The sequence below is a fragment of the Aulonocara stuartgranti genome (genome assembly GCF_965226115.1).
Source record: "Aulonocara stuartgranti genome assembly, chromosome: 14".
In the NCBI taxonomy this organism is placed as follows: domain Eukaryota; kingdom Metazoa; phylum Chordata; class Actinopteri; order Cichliformes; family Cichlidae; genus Aulonocara; species Aulonocara stuartgranti.
The window spans coordinates 21,894,207-21,912,006 of record NC_138950.1 but is presented as its reverse complement, the minus strand read 5'-3'; the positions used below and the strand labels follow the sequence as shown (position 1 = coordinate 21,912,006).

The window sequence follows — 17,800 nt, the reverse complement described above, 5'->3', positions numbered from 1 at the left end:
CAACTTATTTTAGTTCAGCTAACTGCTGATATTGGAAGCAAGGCAACATTGTTTCAATAATGACATACGGGTCCTAAGTTTGCCTGCTTTTAAGCACTTTGAAGGCTCCTAGTTGTTATTAATAAAAGTTACACAGAAAACACTGACTGTAACTCAGTTATCACGATGTCATCACGATGTCCCTCAGTGTTTCTATTTAGTGTGTACATCTTATCAGACCACTACTGTAACACGATATGTACTATTAATTAGATAAGTATGATATATTGGTGCCCAGTATATTACAGGCCGATAAGATTGAAAATTAAATTACTGTTATTGTTCCAATAAAGGCCGATTATTGCATCTGATAACGCGGAGCACAGCTGTCGACCAGAGACATCCCTCGAAACCCTGCTGTGAGTGGAGATTTTGACCTCCTTGTTTTTCTCTCATCTCCTGTGCTCTCCATAGAGGAGGCAGGGCTGAACTCCTCACACTTACACAAAGGGGACCATGTGTGACTTGTCACTTTATTTAAAGATGACAATACAGATTGAAAGCGATCGTTAAACAACGTTTTGGAGTAAATATACAAAACAACTTGTAGCCATGTATTGACAGTATGTCAGTCAGGAGATCAAGTTTATATTCAACTGTTTTTTGAAATACGTTAGTGTGTTTCTAAATGTATGGATAGGTCCTGTTTTTATTGGGAAAATATGTATAAACATTAACATGCAATAGTTTTGAGCTACCACTCATTTCTTTATATTTTTTGGGGGGCAAACATAGAAAACATGAAATATTTTTTAAACCATTCAGGGCTCGTCCGGGATTTGAACCCGGGACCTCTCACACCCGAAGCGAGAATCATACCCCTAGACCAACGAGCCAGCACAAATATAAATTCTGGCCCAGGATTTTTGCACATTACTGTACATCTATATAACAAATACATGTTTTGCTGGTCCCAATTTGGCATTCGTAGGATTCTGTTTCATATAATCCATTATTATGCCAAAACAGGCCACACCAAAACAATGGTTGGTTATCAGTAGAGTAGATGACAGTACATTACAGTACAGTGTACTAGCAGCAAGACCATCATTAAAGATCAAGCACTTCCAAGCTCTCATGAAAAACTAATAGGAGCATGACAGAAGCCTGAATAATGTCTAATAATAAGTCATCATTAAAAAGCCCCCACATTAACTACATGAAGTCCAGTAATTGACAGATTAATGTGCACTGTAATGTCTGCACCGTGTCACGGCATTGGGATATCAGCCCTACAAACATCCAGCAATAATTTCAAACCATCCTCCAGATCTAACATAATTTTCTGAAAGGACTGTTGTAAACATTCACAACTGTTAGTCTCCTTTTTTGTTGATTTTCAGTTTTTTCGATACTGTTTCACAAAGAAGGTTGAATTTTATTAAATAAAGAGGGTTTTTGTACAGTAGCTATAATTGTACTGCTGCCTCGCCACCTTGCTCTGAATGTCCGTCCCTGTCGCTCCGTCGCTCCCATTTTTTGTGTTAGTCCGCGAGAAAACTCACACACACACACACACACACACACACCCCTGGAGGCAGTCGTGCTGCCCTAGTTGTGCGCCTCTGTTTAGCTCAGCACTCTCCTCTGCTTCTGCCTGCATCCCTGTCATCATTGCACAGAGAAAGAGGAGGCGAGCGAACTGTACGGAGGTTAGGGAAAAGGAACAGTGGCTGGAAAAGAAGGCGACAGAGATACAGGGGGAAGGTTAGGAGAAATGGGTGAAAGAGAAAGAAAGAAGCGAATGGTGAAAAATAGCAATATTATAGAAATAGCTGGAAGAACAAGTGAGGAGAAAAGGTTGTGAAAAACCAGCAAATACACAATAAAGACAGAAAGAAGACAGACAACAGCAAAAAGCTCTGATCAGATTTTAGTGAGGGAGAAGCTACAGGAGGCACTGAAATGTCCTTTTTAAAATGTTGTTATAAAAGCAGAAAGTAAGGTGAGGTCAGTGTGTTGTAACCCTACTTCAGCATATTGCAGTGATTCTTGTTTGTAGCTGGCAATAAAGTCAATGTGTGTTCACCATAAGGGATCAAAACTTCTTCTGCACCTATGAGATAAGCAGTAATGCACTTTACTACTGCATGCAATGCTACTGCACATATCTTATCTTTTAATTATAGTGTGCCTCACCCGTGCCTCTATCTGGCCACCCGTGCCTCAATTTTATTCCACAACTTAGACATCCACATTACTCACACTCTCATAACACATACATATAGGTGTTGACCGTCCGATTGGGATCTGGGATTTGGGGCCTCCCTGCTGCTGCGGAGCCTGGGGCGGTCTGCTTGCCTCCACCCCGGGGGAAAGGGTAAAATCTCCTGGGTCTAGGTGCCGTTTCCCCCTCCAGGGGCGAGGGTACCTGGACCTGGGGTATAGAGTTTGTTTGGGGAGTGTGATTGTGTGTACAGTGTCCATGTATGTCTATCCCTACGTTGGGTGAGTGTTAAGTATTTGTATATGTGTGCATTAGGGTGGGAATGCATGTTTGTGTCTGTGTGTGCCTGTTTGTCTGTGTTTATATTAGAGATAGCACGATACCACTTTTTTATGTCCGATACCGATACCGATATCATAAATTTGGATATCTGCCGATACCGATATGAATCCGATATAGTGTTTTTTTAATCAACAAAACTGTTTTTTTAAATATCTTGCTGCATTTTGTATAAGTTCATACTCAAGTTTAAAACAACAACTACACTAAAGCTATTCTGTTATACCTGTATGCAAAAAAAAAAAATTTCATAGTTCAGCAATACTGATCAATCTAATAAACTTAAACCTACACCATCCTCCCTATTCTGGTATTTTAAAGAGTACTTAGCATAAATATTAAGCAACCTAACTAATAGGGTTCCAACTCCCAGCAACAACAAAAATAAATAAATAAAACATAGGGAACCACCCCTCACGCGCCACCTCATGATGCTTAATCGACGTAATCAACCTTAATTTGATGCAGTGTGAAAAAAAATGCACAGAAATCAATTATTTTTCAAGAAATATTAAATAGATTCAACATCTTTCTTCAACAAAATTGCAGACTGCACAGATGGTACCTTCCCAAAGGAAAAAGTACTATAGCTTACTAGGGTATATATATTAGACTTAATAGTCACTATATACAGTAATTGACTTCTATTCATTTTACATCAAATTAAAACTTTGGGTGTCAGATAATTATTTATTAAAAGCTAGACGTTTTAAATGAGAATAAGAAAGAAAAGTATGTCTTTGTGCCCCCTATTCCCTGTTAATGCCCTATCGGCCCCCCTGGCTAAACTTTGCTAGATCCGCCCCTGCACAGTTACCAGCGTCAGCTACGTAGAAAAAGATCCTCGAGTAGAAAGTAATAATAAATAAATTCTAACAACAGCTGATCAAGCTTAAACGTGCTGCTGTTGTTCAGCCGCTGGTTTCCTCTTTCTGGTGCAAAGTGGGCCAAAAACAAACAAGAGACACGGACTCGCGACAGAAAAGCCGATCAGCTGATCATTAAGCAGTTTCATGATTGAAGTAGCAGCAAGAAGAGGCAGTCGCTTGTTAAGCTTAACGCAGGAATGCTTTACAAACATTCAGAGATGGACTTACACACTTGCTTTACTTCTCTCAGGGATAACTTTGTCGGAGATGAAATGCCGGGTTGCTAGCGAAGCTCCAAATGCTATCCAGATTCCAGACCACCGACAGGTCCCGCATGCCACAGCCGCTCTATCACGTGATGCATACTGCTCCGACGTGCTAACGTTCTGAGGTGAGTTACGGCGTGTTGCAAGTTTTGTGAGGTGCTTTCGTGATATTTAATGGATCGGATTACATTTTTTATTTTTCTCCGATATCCGATCCAGTAATTTAGGTCAGTATCGGACCGATACCGATACGTAATATCGGATCAGTCCATCTCTAGTTTATATGTCAGGTTGGGTCTTACACTCCACCTCTCTGGGAACTCCCAGGCCCTCCAAGGCCTATCTCCCCTCACCACACTCCCTGCCGGTAAGTGATGCCCTCAGGCATCGGTGCGTGGTGGTTCTTGGTGTCCAGGGCTGGGCACTCAGGTATGTACCAGCTCACTCCCGGTGACTACTTGGCGGGGCCTGGTGCCTGTTGCTTGGTCAGGCCCCTTCCGGGGCAAAGGGGGCCCTCGGGCCTCCGGCCTCTGGGCCTGCGGCTCGGTTCACTCTGGCACAGCTGGCTGCCGGCAGAGCCGGTGGGCACGCCAGTGCAGCCCCCTCTGGCTTCTGCTCTGTGGCTACTGGGTGTCCCCTCATCTGGGGCTCTCCTCAGCTCTTCCCAGGAGGGTGGCACGGATGCCCCTCCATTGGTCCTCCTTGGGCTCTCGCACTCTGGGGCCTCTGGATGTCTGGAGCCTGGATCTCCTCCATGCCTGCTTCATGCCCTGGGGGGGGGGGGGGGGGGGGGCTATGGCTCTCTACATCCTCTAGCAGACCATTACATGGGGAAACCTTTTGAATACAAGCGCACTGATCCACACAGGTGTGCACACGGGTGTTCACTGTTCATAGACATAAACTACACCTTTATTGGCTGCTATTTCCTAGCACATTGTGCTGTCGGTCCTGCTTGCTACACAATAACATTCAATATTTAGTATTTACTGCTGTTTACACTTAGCTAGATTAACGTGATGGTGTTGTGTTTAGTATGTTGCTCTGTTTTGTTTTGTTTTTGCTTGTTTTCTCTTCTTTTTCTCTCAACAGGTGATCCAGGAGATTTTTTTTTCTCTTCTTTCTCTTTTTAAGTGCCCTTTCTCACTGTCCCTCTTCCCTTCTGTTTTTCTTTTCCTTCATCTTTCTTTCTCCCTTTCCTATCCCTCAGTCATGTCTGTCCCATCTGTAACAACTGAAAATAAAATAAAATAAATAATAACAACAAAGGTTGATCAAATGGACCAATACGGCAAGGCCATGATGATCCATTTGGCAAAGTGTGTAGTTGGTGTGTAGTTACTAGTTATTGAGTGACATCATAATGCTTTTTCTAACTTTAAAAGGTCAGAAAGATGTTTCCTTATTAAATTACACCAAGGCAAATCAAACCTACATATTATTAACAGCTTTATTACATGCTAGCAAGAACTGCCTTTCCCTTCTTCATGCTCCAACTAAAAGCCATAAGTGCATATTTGTTTTCTGGATATGTAATATTTACAATACAAGATCAGCAGCAAACAGTAGTATTCACATCTGACTATTGAAATGCACAGATTTGGGTGTCTGTGGCCACTGGCAGCAAGGGAGAGAGGGCAAAGGATAAAACAGCTCAAAGGTACTGAGAGGTAAACAGAGGCAGAAAGTGAAAGGGGGGGGGAGAGACCAGAGAGAAAGAGACAGGCATGGGGGAAAATTAGACGCACTCGACTTGAAAAATGGAAGAGAGGAAGAGAGAGTGGAAGAAGGATAGCAGGAGGTGGAACAGACAGTTAATGGATTGTCTTTTGTGAGCAGACTCTGGCATGTCAACAGATTCTCATTTGCATGAACAGGCACTGAGCAGCAAAGAGTCAATGAGTCAGCCTCCCTCACCCCCTCTTTCACTCACAAACACACACGGACAAAATGCTACAAAGATCTGGCTATATTGGACAGTTCTCTTATATCACACTCTCACAGTAAGACAAGCGCACACGCGTACACACACACACCCTGAACCCAGGACATCCTTGCTTTGAGATGCCAGCTGAGCTGTTATTTGGTTTTTAAGGTCTCAGATTGAGCCACTGACAGCCCACTCTTTTACAGAAGTGACTTTCACACTTCACCTCACTGGTGCCAACAAGATTTAGTGACTTTTCACAGCCCTTCAGTGACTTTTTTTTTTTGTAAACCACCTAGAGAAAACTCTGTGTTTAGTATCGCAAATCAGAGATCTTTCTTAGAGAGCGAGGCATACCTCTTTCACCACAAGAGGAAAACTACGAGGCGTTCTGTTACTTTCTCCTGAAAGTTACATCATCATGGCCGTTATCTTCAGTCCTGTAAAGCCTGAAATGTGAAATAACTGCGGGAAAATTCTAGATTTTTGAAACTGGACCATTTAGTGAACCTTCTGACATATTTAAAGAAAATAATGTATATAAATGAACATATATGTATCATGTTCGCTACATCCATTATTTTTGTGCAATTTATTGCTTAAAAATGTTTTGTGCAATTTTTATTTGGGCTTTTCGTGGGGGACGAAATCACACTGATGATGCAGAGGTCACAAAAAGTCATGTATTAAATGTGATACACTTGGCATGACAGGATTAACTTACTGTATGTGTAACATGGAGTGCCAATTTAGCTCGACAGGTGAGCAGGAGCCTGTGTGTTACAAGGCTGAGATGTAGCTCCTTCCCCTGCTTCCCTGTCCACTATCTAATAAAGGCAAAAAGAACTTAAAAAACATTTATTTTCAAGTTGTTGTTTTTTTTAAACTTATATGTGATTATAGGTTATAGGTGATTTGGTTAGTGAAGCAGTTCTAAAACCTCTGCTTTGCATTATGATTACTACCAAATCTCTGGGCCCCAAAATATAGTATTTGGGAGTATAGTATGTGCTCGTCCACAAAAGATTGATACGGTAGTAGGGTGGAAAACAGATCCGTCCCAAGAATCTGATGAATGTGCCTCTCCATTACTTGGATATGTAGATGTATTCATTTTAAGGCTTTATCACACAGGGACTCAATTGTCAATCTCTGTGCCAAATGTTACAAAAACACTGAAGCACTAAATCTGTATCAATCCTTCTCTTTCTATTTTAGGTTTCTTTGTCTCAACAATCACAGGCTAAAAATATTTTTACCGTTTCCCCCTCTTCTGATGTTTTCTCCCAGTCTGTCAGTTCATTTCTTTCCTCCTTGTCGCTGCATTTTATTAAAGTAGCAATTGTAAACATAGACAGGAAGGACACTGATTTTCAAAGCACGCTCCACCGAACAAACGGTAACGACGGTGATTTATCTCTCAGAGATCAAAGGCGGCGCTAATGTCAAGATTTTCTTTGTACTCCGACAAACAGGTGCACAAATAATGCGCACACACACAAACCTCACTGAAGAGTCCATACATATGCAGTACAGAAGCATTTGCTACGCAAGTATTACACAGCAGATTTGTCCATTCCTTGACAAATGTTTGTTCACTTTATCATTTAGCAAGATTTCTTTGTGACTGCCCAAAAACACACCGTGTTATTAATAACTGCCAAAAATCAGCTGAACAATATAAGCTTAAGCTAATATAGACCACTTCACACATAGCGCTCACTTAGACTTCGACTGACTCATCCTAACCAGAATTTTGACTCTTTGACCCAAAGAGTCTAGGACCTTTTCTGATATTAGTAACAAAGCATCACTGCTGTGGAGGCAGATGCCATGACTCACAGATTCTGAGCTATTCACCCTGTTACTTTTAAGAGCAACAAAATATCAAAATCCAGTGCATTCAGACCTTGCCCCCAAAAATACCACCAAACCTGCCAACCTTTCTCAGACATGAGATATTTAACAGGAATCCCTTCATCAGCCTGTTAAAGTGAAGCTGTTCTATCATTCATACACCACTGATTTATTGGGATTTTTTTTTTCATATAGCCATGACTATAGTTTACAGAGAGTGGCCAGAAAAGGAGAAATGTGAGCTTCATTTCTCTGGTTGATGTCAGAGGTAAGAGGCAAATGGCTAGACTGCTTTGGGCAGATAGGAAAGAAGCAGCGACTCATACAACCACACGTTTCAACCAAGGTGTGCAGAACAGTTCTGTGAACTCGCAACACATTGAAACTTGAAGCAGATGAACTACAGCAGCAGAAGACCACACAGGGAACCACTTCTGTCAGCTAAGAACAATAAAATGAGACTACAGTTCACACAACTCACCAAAAAGCAGACAACAGAAGGCTGGAAAAATATTGCCTTGTTTTGATGACTCTGCTGCAACATTTGGATGATAGCATCAGGGGATATTTTCTTGGCACACTTTGTGTTCCTCAGTACCAATTGACTATCATTTAAATGCCACACCCTACCTGAGTATCAATGCTGAGCATGTCCGTCACTTCATCAACACAGTGTACCCATCCTCTGACGGTTGCTTCCAGCAGGATATGTTAGGATGCCTGGGTTGTTGACCCAGGGTTTGAGTTTATTATATTATTTATCATTTCTAGTCTTTGGTCTCTTAGAGTTCTGTCTTATGGTTTATGTCTCGGTGTAATCCTTAGTTGCTATATCCCCGTGTCCAGTCAGTGTCTGTGTCTGCCCTGGTCCCACGTCTCTGTTCCCTCTGTTGTAGTGCCTGCCTGTGAGTCTGTCTGTAAGCTCAGTCTGTGTTATGTTTCCTGTTTTACTTTGAAAGTCCGTGTCTCGTGTAAATGTGTCTGGTTTTGCTTCCTTTGTCTCGTTAGGCCTGATTTTCCCCAGCTGTGTTTCCCTCCTGTTACCCATTCCCTGATTGCTCCCTTTGTGTATTTAAGCCCTGTGTTTCTCTGTGTCTGTGTTGTGATCTACCCTTATGTAGGTGGTCGGTCGGTCGGTCGGTCGGTCGGTCGGTCGGTCGGTCGGTCGGTCGGTCGGTCGGTCGGTCGGTCTGTCTGTCTGTCTGTCTGTCTGTCTGTCTGTCTGTCTGTCTGTCTGTCTAGTCCTAGTTTTGTTACCCTTTTGAGTTCAGCATTAAAGCTGTGTTTTGAGTTACTTTCTGTCTCCAGAGTCTGCACTTTGGGTCCTTCTCCTGCCTGCACACAGCTGTCACATAACAGGATAAAGCATTGTGTCACTTAAACTGGTTTCTTGTACATGACAGAGTCTCACCACATTATTAAGACTGGGAGCATTGTCACTATGTTTCACTGTCTGACCTCTCACACAGATGTTTCAAGAGAGCTCTATCTTCTGTATGAAGAAAACAAAAATGCACCATACTAAATGCATATGTACTTATTCCAAATTAGAAACAAGGAATCCAAATAATCTAAGAGGTAGGGCTGGACGATATGGCCTAAAATCCATATTGCGGCATAATTTGAAGCACGTGCAGTAAGGATATATATCATGATATATTATTTTCTTCTGTATAACGTATTTTCCACACTATAAGGCACACTTAAAATCTTTTAATTTTCTCAAAAATCGAGAGTGTGCTTTATGTATAAATTCTGGTTGTGCTTATTGACCTCGAATTAATTTTGGCGTGCAGAAATCTGTTAAAAAATGTTTTAGTACAACTTTGGTAAGCTGCACTGCTTGACGGATTGTCAGAGCATTACGGCTGCCGTAGTGAGGAGCTTCGCAGAGTATTCTGGGTCCAAAACTCCGTCCCAAAGTCAAACTGAGAGTTTAAAACGGTCTAAATTCTTTCATCTTTAATAAAATGATCAGCGTTGCTGCTTTATCAGGTGTAACAATTAAGTTTTACATCCATGCATCCATGAAAACAGAATTTATTAAATTTAACGGAGTTACAAGTTAACAGGAAGTTAGCTCGCTAGTTTACACCTAAACATTTCACGCCATGTTCTGACTGAGAGATTTTTGAAACGAATTAAAACGTACAGCTCTGCTACCACTTCCAAAATAATGAAGACAGAAAACTAAACAGCAGTGGTGTTTGCAGGGTTACTGAAGTTGGACTACCTGGTATATAATGTTGTGCTACGTGATTGCTAGCGACACAGCTATGTTAGCATAACATTAGCACAGTGAAGCTGGAGGATGAACATCAACTTTTCTTCCACTCATTAAAAGTTAACGTGAGGGATTCTGGTGGTTAGGGACAAATGCAATCGCATAGCAGGATGCTATACACGGGCCAAACTTCAGTCAGGAGAACAACTGAGATTATTCATGCACAATACAAGGTTAGTTATTAATGGTAGTCGCTGCTCTTGTGGTGTGTGCGATGCTTTCGACCAAAACAGGCGCAGCTTGATGACATCATCAACATGCACTATCACGATAGAGCGGTATAGTCGAAATCTCTGACGTTGGCCAAATTTAGATCGTTTCAATCGCATATTGTTTATGTCGCCCACCCCTACTAAGAGGCAGACGTAAACTCCAGTGTGAGAGAAACATGACGAAGGCGATGATGCATCGGTTAGAGGTGAGTATATAAGAGTGCACTCTGTTTGCACTCAGTGTGTTGACCACAGTGTTCGCTGCGCACAAAGACCAAGCTGACCTTTTCAGTAGGTCTCTTGCACAGCACATATCCCTGGGCGAAGAGAGGAAAGAAGTCAAACTGAAAATTCAGTGAAGGCCATCCAAACAAGCACACACATTGCACGGCACTGGAGTGAGGCCTCTTTACCTTGGCCTGTCGCCTTCACTGTCTGCCCTTTCTGGTGAAAATGTCAGCCCATCCTCTCGTTTTTTTTCTGCCTGTCTGCCCAGGTGACACAAGATTCACCGGGCAAAAATTTGGGAAAAACTATATTTGCCTGCTCTGGAAACACATATTTTAAAGTCTCTAGCAAATAGTATTTGGAGTTTGGAGATGATATATAACTTAAATTTCAGCAGTGCCAGGTTTGGTCACTGGTGACGCACACAGAAGGAAGCCTCACTGACTCTGAAGTAAACATAGATGTGCTAAAATACCTTTTTCGACCAGAGGACTGTGGATGATTTTAAACCTGATTTCACACGCAATCTTTTGCCCGTAGCACCAATCAGTAACTTATGTTTGTGCTTTGCCAACCAGATGCAGCTGGCATTTTTGAAGCAATCATAGCTGCATTTTTTAATCGATAAAAACATTTTTAAAATTAATTTACTCCCCGAAGAAATGGAAGAAAATGAAAAGGCTTGGAGATAAGAAGCAGAAAAGCTTTGTGAAGGAAGAGACAGACCTCAGTAAGCAGCAGAGAAGGAGAGAGAGGTGAGAGAGAATTACAGTGAATTTTTAAGAGACACTGACAGAGAGAAGATGAAAGCTTGAGAGGAGACGCTGTAGTGGTGCTTGAGATCTGACTGTGAAGAGGTGGGATCCGACTGCTGAGGGCATGTGGAATGTGGACTTTGCGGTTCATTGTTATTGTGTGCCTCTGCATACATGTGTCCAGGACATGAACCTGTGTAGCTGTGCAAATGAATGGATCAAGAACTAAAAATGGCCAAAGCAAGACTGACAACACTTAAACTGAACCTTCTATATATGCATCTTAGCATCTACATTGCAGCTTGCATTTTTCAGACAACAACCATGCCCAAATAAGTGCTTTATTTTAAGAAATTATTACAGTATTGAAATGTGGTAATTAAGGGCAATAGTTCTTAAAATTGTCACTCCGTGACTTTTTTAAAAAAGGACATTTTCAGTGAATTAATGAAAACTTTAGCTTTTATAATTGCAGAAAAGTCTCTGCAATGAGCTACCAGCTACCAGAACTTGCACGCCTATCATTTAGTTTCACTGGTCCAGCCCACTTAAGATCAAAGTGGCCGATGATGTAAAATCAGTATGACTTCCTTGATGTACCCACTTATCGTCTTGCATAAAAGTAAAACAAATTCGATGATTTTCAATTATTTATACAGGTATTTTATTGAAATATTTACGTCAGTTTAGTTTAAAAATGAATTTTAACTGCTAGCTGCCGTGCCAGGGCAATGACTAGAGCAAACAGTGCTTAGACAAGGAGCATAACATGGTGAGATTTTAAACACATTGGGTGCCACTCACTATAGCTTCACATTGCCATTCATTTAACTTGCCACTATATATGATACATGTAGTCATTTCATTGCCCCAGCTATTGCGCCCGCTACAAAGCCAATAGGTAAAGATTTCTTTCCATATCTTCCACACCATCTATATTCACCCACCCTTTTGCTCATGGTGTTGCTTTGCCTACAAGAGTAAAAATAGCATCTGTGCTTAGAATTGCCAAAACAGTCTGCCTGCATAAGTCCTGGCACTGTCTCATTAAAATCATCTCATCTCTCATCTGAACACAGAATAAGCCACCTGTTACACAAGCAACCGCTAAAAAGGACAGCAGAGGAACAGGACAAACGCATAAATATGAAAACAACCCTCCAAGTGATTTAAAATCAAACAAATATCACTTATTTACCTAAATCACAGTTTTTTCTTCATGCTCAAGCCTTTGGTTCAAAGTGGATGGGAAGAAATTTGTAGCTAAAATGATCAGAAACTAGCTTTCAGCTTCAAGGTGGATCAAAGATGTAAATATCTCATGACCTGCGGATATGGTAGATATGAATCTATAAAATTAATGCACCTCTCTGCAGCTTAAGCTCAAGACATACCTATCTCACTCACTCAATCACACAATCACACATACACTGCGCAGCACCGTGGCTGCTCTGATTAATCTCTTCTCTGTCGATTCTGTTTAGCGTCAGGGTGTTCGGTGCTATCGCTGGCGACCTGTGGAGACCATCCAATCAATAGAGAGCTGGATATAGCACACAAATCCCACTGATTAATTCTTTCTCGCAAACTGGAACCAATTCAAACCACACCTCTCCTGAGCAAAATCATTACAAGCCTGTGGGCGTTGATGTGATGACGTGGAACAGAGTTCAATACAAACAAAGTGCTGCTAACACATGACTACTTTTTTGGGGGGGGGAGATGAAAGACAAGACAGAGAAGTTCAAATTTAGCTATACTAAATTCAGCCTTGACTTAGGACACATTAAACAAATCGGTATCTGGGGAAATTTGTAACTATAAAGACAATAAAACTGTGGCCTTCTTGCACTAATTTAGAGGAAACACTGGAAGCTTTCATGTGATACCAAGGCAGAACAAAGATTCCATTTTTTCCATGGTGCATAAAGCCCTACGCTGGGACATGACAAAGAGTGCATGCTCTTCTAATCAGGCTAAACATGGATCAGTCTGCCCAAAACTAAGCCACAGTTCACTGATCTAAAGGCAGTGCCATGCTTGTTTTAACAGTGATACAGAATGTAAGCTGTTCCAACAGCACAAGTGCATCATGCTTGTTAACAATCTCTGTGTCTGTGGCAACAAAGACAGCACATACATCTGGAATAAAATCATGGCATGGTTAGATTTTTAGGATGCGTTGATTAATACATGACAATAGTGACCTCATTACTTAAGAACTTGGAATCTGGAGTTAATCTTCCATGTAGGATAGCTTTACCTTCTCCTTGATGTCCGCTTGTGTGGTGTCAGGCCTGGTACGGATAGTAAATGGGGATGCAAGCCTCAGTAGGATGCCTTGAAATGAGGGATCCATCTTAGGTGAGACAATCTCAAAACAGTCCCTGAACGAGAGGCTCCGGTAAGTCTCTATACGAGTCTGTTTCCTCAGTCCTTCCCCAAGCTGCAGTAGCTCCATGTGAGGCCCCAGGACAAGGTGAAACGGAAAGGCACGGCAAAATGTGGCCAGGCCAATGCGCAGATCGCTGGGGTTGGTGGAGATCGAGAGGGGGGGTCGTTTACCGGTCGCCGAGGCGGCGTTGGGGAGGGAAGAGATGCAAAGAGGGCTGGTCTCCTGGATTTGGAAGGAGAGGCAAACTGTCGGAGCAGTGGTCGGGAAAGGAGAGGGAGGGGATGGGGATGAGGAGGGTGAGGCAGTGGGAGACGCGGTCGGGGTCGGGGTCGTCGAGTCACAGTCTGTGTTTTCTGCATCTTTATTGGGCAACAAGGGAGTTAGAGGGGGCACCTCTTCCACCTCCACTTGTGAATGAAAGATACGCCTGGCAACAGCTCTGATCAACCCCGGCATGACCAACCCGACAACAGGGGCAGGGTTGAAGCAATGAAGAACCAATATTTTTCTTCCTCCATTTCTTTCTGCCTGATCTCCAACTTTGTCCAATTTTCTTCTGCCTTTGTCCTCCTCACGGGGGTCCTTACACTGGAAGGAGGGGCTCTCAGATGAGGCACGGCGCCCCGTAGAGGTGCGAATGTGTTCCAAAATGGCGTCAAAGCCATTGAAGAAATCCTGGAGGTTGCCACCCACAGCCCGAAGTACACGTTCATTTTCTTCAAAGCAGAGACCAAAGAACTCCTCTCCAAAATGCTCTCGCAGCTCACAGAATGGTACTCCTGGGACAGGGGGATGAGAAACACCAGTGTCAGCCATGCTGTATTGCACTCTTCTGAGGATGTAAACATAGTTTTGATATCATAGACAGTGAACTAAACAGCTAAACTATCAACATATTGGAGAAGATACTCTCCTGTTTTTGAAGAAGAAATATGCACTTTAATGTTTTGATGCCTACACGAGTATGATTTTCTGTTACAGTGGCAATTTATATAAAACCCAACATTATCTTTACTCCATGGTATGTTTAGACAGAGATTCAAATCCAGCAGAAAAAATCATTTCAGGGATATCGAGCAGAGAAAATCAGTGTTTTGAGTAATCAAACATCAAAGCTGTGCTAATATAATTAATACAGATAAAATAAAATAAACATGTCGGGTGCTTGTTGAGTGACAGAAAAAAAATGGGATTAAAAGATTAGAAAAAAGTCAAAGCGACATTTGACGTAAATAAAACCTCAAAACAGGATAAAACTGTAAAAAAATAAATAAATAAATACGGAAGAAAATCCACAGAATTTGTGAAGTATAATTAAAGACATCAAAAGGTCCGACTAAACAGGCTCACAGAAAAACAAAACTGCAAACAGCACAGTCAGTGAATCCAGATTAGAGATTAATATAGTCTTCTGACGTCACAGAAGAAATTTTGGTACTCTTGTGCCTGAGAGTATATGCAGTTGTCCAAGCAAAAGCCAAATCCTCTGTAGGCCTCAGTGTTTCGCTTTATGTGACACAACTGCGTAATCTAAACACTAATTAGTTCTCCTTTACTTGTTTTTTGTTCGCTTTTTTGTACATGTCCTTGGCTGTCCTTGAAAAGCTCTATAAATAAAATGTATTATTATTATTATTAAGATGAACCATGATACAGGTATCAGTTATTTATCAGCTGATTTGTACTCTTCTTCCAACAGTCATGCGCTCAGGATGATGACCAAAAGAATGAAAACCCAGATAAAAATAGAATAGAATAGAATAGCCTTTATTGTCATTGTACAGAGTACAACGAAATTGGAGTGCCACTCCCATTTCGTTGTACTCTGTACAATGACAATAAAGGCTAAAAGAGGCCTAAATGGGGTTTTGTAAATGTTTCCTTTAAAAAAATGGAGCACCTTAGTGAAACGCCATTAGTGATCTATGGGGAAAGAAAGCTAATGATGGATGATGCCTTAGCTTAGCTCCAGTTTTTCTATTAGGAGCATTATAAAATTACTGCCAGTTTTGCTGGGAAAGGAGAGGCATGGTGAGGACAAAAGTTTGAGTATAGACTATATGGATGTCACAGCTGGAGACCACAGCAGAGTACATTTATGACCAAGAACTACATAAAACTTGGATTGATTTGATTACAGAATCCATTTCCCTCCAAGTGTAAACTGAAGAGTTGAATCAGCCCAAAGTTTAGAAATCATTCCTCAAATATCCTTGAGTTGATGTCTCTGACTTCAGCTTTTATTCTCACTGAAAATCGTTGGCAGCACAAAAACCAAAGAGTATTAATGAGCTGGATGCTTTTATCAGAAAGTGGCATAAAAATAATGCATGAATGCGTTCTTACTCATTACAGAAATTAAAGGATATGGTGGTTAGCACTGTTGTCTAACACCAAGAAGGTCCTGAGTTCGATTCCACCACCTGTGTTGAGTTTGCAGGTTCTCCCCTTGTTTGTGTGGGTTCTCTCTGGGTACTCTAGATTCCCACAGTCCAAAGACATGCAGTTAGTGAGGTTAGGTCAACTGGTAATTCTAAGGGTAGGATGCGAGAAGGATTACTTTTTACTGCTATTAAGGCTCTTTTTTTTTTAGCCAATAAGCATTCGACCTCTGCACAGCGTCATCCACGTTGAGCGAAGTGTCACTGGGGGGGGGGGGGTTTTGGAAGACTGCATGCTAGCACATTTGCATAGGCAAACACCTTCCCAAAACAGACATAAACGCCATACTGTAACACCGGCTTACCGAGAAAATGCAGAAAATCAGAACATTAAAATTTTTTTTAAAAAGACTCAAAGGACGTACGAGACTGTAGATGGAGGCAGGAAGAGATCTTAGATGTAACAGAAGGAAGAAGAAGCTGTACTGAGTGACTCACCAGGACAGTGTGCGTGCGTGTGCGTGTGTGTGTGTTTGATGCTGGGCATTGGAGACAGTAGAAGCCCCCATAGTGAGTCATACAGTGTGTGGTGGTGTGTGTTTGCTTATCCTTGTAAATAGTTGTATATTTGCGACTGCATGCACACTACCCATGATACCGCATCTCCTTTCTTTAAAAGGCTTAGAAGTGTCTACAATGTATTTTCCAAGTCAAGCCTCTGGGGGATGGTTCTGTGTATGTACATGCACAAATAACTATGTTAATATTGAAGGACATGCAAATGGGGAGGGAAAAAAACACAAAGGCAGGATCTGTGGCAAACACACTCCCATCTACCTTTATCTCATATACTTACCCAGTATGGTGGCCATGTATTGGAGGATTTGTAGAACATCCTCCTCTGAACCAGAATTCTCTAGAAATGGACATTTCTCCTCTCGTCTCTCCCCTCCAACTTCCTGACACCTGTAAAGGAAACAAACCAAACACATAAGTTATGGTGGTTCATCATGAATGGTCTCTGTGATGAGAAATTACATTTGCACTATTTTGGAAGGTTTAGGAGTGTGTTTATAGGAATTTTTGACCATTCTTCCAGAAGCACATTTGTGAGGTCACACACTGATATTGGACGAGAAAGTCTGGCTCGCAGTCTCCACTCCATCAAGTTCTTCCACACCATACTCACTCATCCATGTCTTAATGGACCTTGTTTTGTGTACTGGTGTGCAGTCATGTTGGAAAAGGAAGGGGTCATCCCTGAACTGTTCCTACAAAGTTGGGAACATTAAATTGTCTGAAATATTTTGGTATTCTGAAGCAATAAGAATTCTTTTCACTGGAACTAAGGGGCCGAGCCCAACTCCTGAAAAGCAACCCCACAGCATAATCCTTCTCCAACAAACTTTACACTTGGCAGAGACACTAGCTGATTGGCTCGGGACTTTCAATGGTAATTGAGTACATATGTTTTTTAGCATTTTCTGTGACCTGATGCATACCCTGCACATGTTCATATTTGCTGATCACTTAGCAGAGCCAGCAGAAGCAGATGGACAACAGAGAGGCATGGAAAAATGCTCAAGGTCACCTCAACAATGCAAATAAGGAATGTTTTTATTTGTCTCCTTGTCAGACAGTTCAGAGGCCTTTTGCTCGCAAGCTTATTCCCTAATCTTTATGCCACAATTACATGCACTGTGATGCTCCAAAATTAGAGGCAAGATGAGTATTACTTGTGGGAATTCTGGTAATTACTTAATGAAGTACATTAATTGAAGCAAGAAAATACCGAGCGACAACAACTGAGGCCAAAGTGTGAAAAGGAGAGTGGTCAGGAAAGTTAAAGAAAATAACAGTAGAAGTCCAAGTCACAGTCCAGGGTCTGTATCAGTATGCAGTGTATGCTTCGTGAACAATGCTTACTTGTGTTACGCCCGACTGAAGCCTCTCTACTGTGTCTTACAGTTTTGACAGGGCAGGATGGCGAGAGAGCCCGAGACAAGAGGTGAAGGAGTGTGTGTCTATATATGTATGTGTGCGTGTGTTTGTCTGTCTCGCTTGTATTAGTGTGGCAGAAA

At 41.8% G+C, this 17,800-nt stretch overlaps 1 protein-coding gene across 4 annotated transcripts in view; it reads right to left on the bottom strand.

Moving 5' to 3' along the window:
- gucy1a2 (guanylate cyclase 1, soluble, alpha 2) overlaps nt 1–17,800 on the bottom strand; it is a 54,739-nt gene that overhangs the window by 26,471 nt on the left and 10,468 nt on the right. For all 4 annotated transcript variants that reach the window (XM_082501996.1, XM_082501997.1, XM_082501998.1 and 1 more), the window contains 2 exons: nt 16,576–16,685; nt 13,207–14,117 (listed from right to left, as the gene is read on the bottom strand). In XM_082501996.1, coding sequence (XP_082358122.1) covers nt 13,207–14,117; nt 16,576–16,685 — 1,021 coding nt within the window. The remainder of the gene's footprint in view (nt 1–13,206; nt 14,118–16,575; nt 16,686–17,800) is intronic.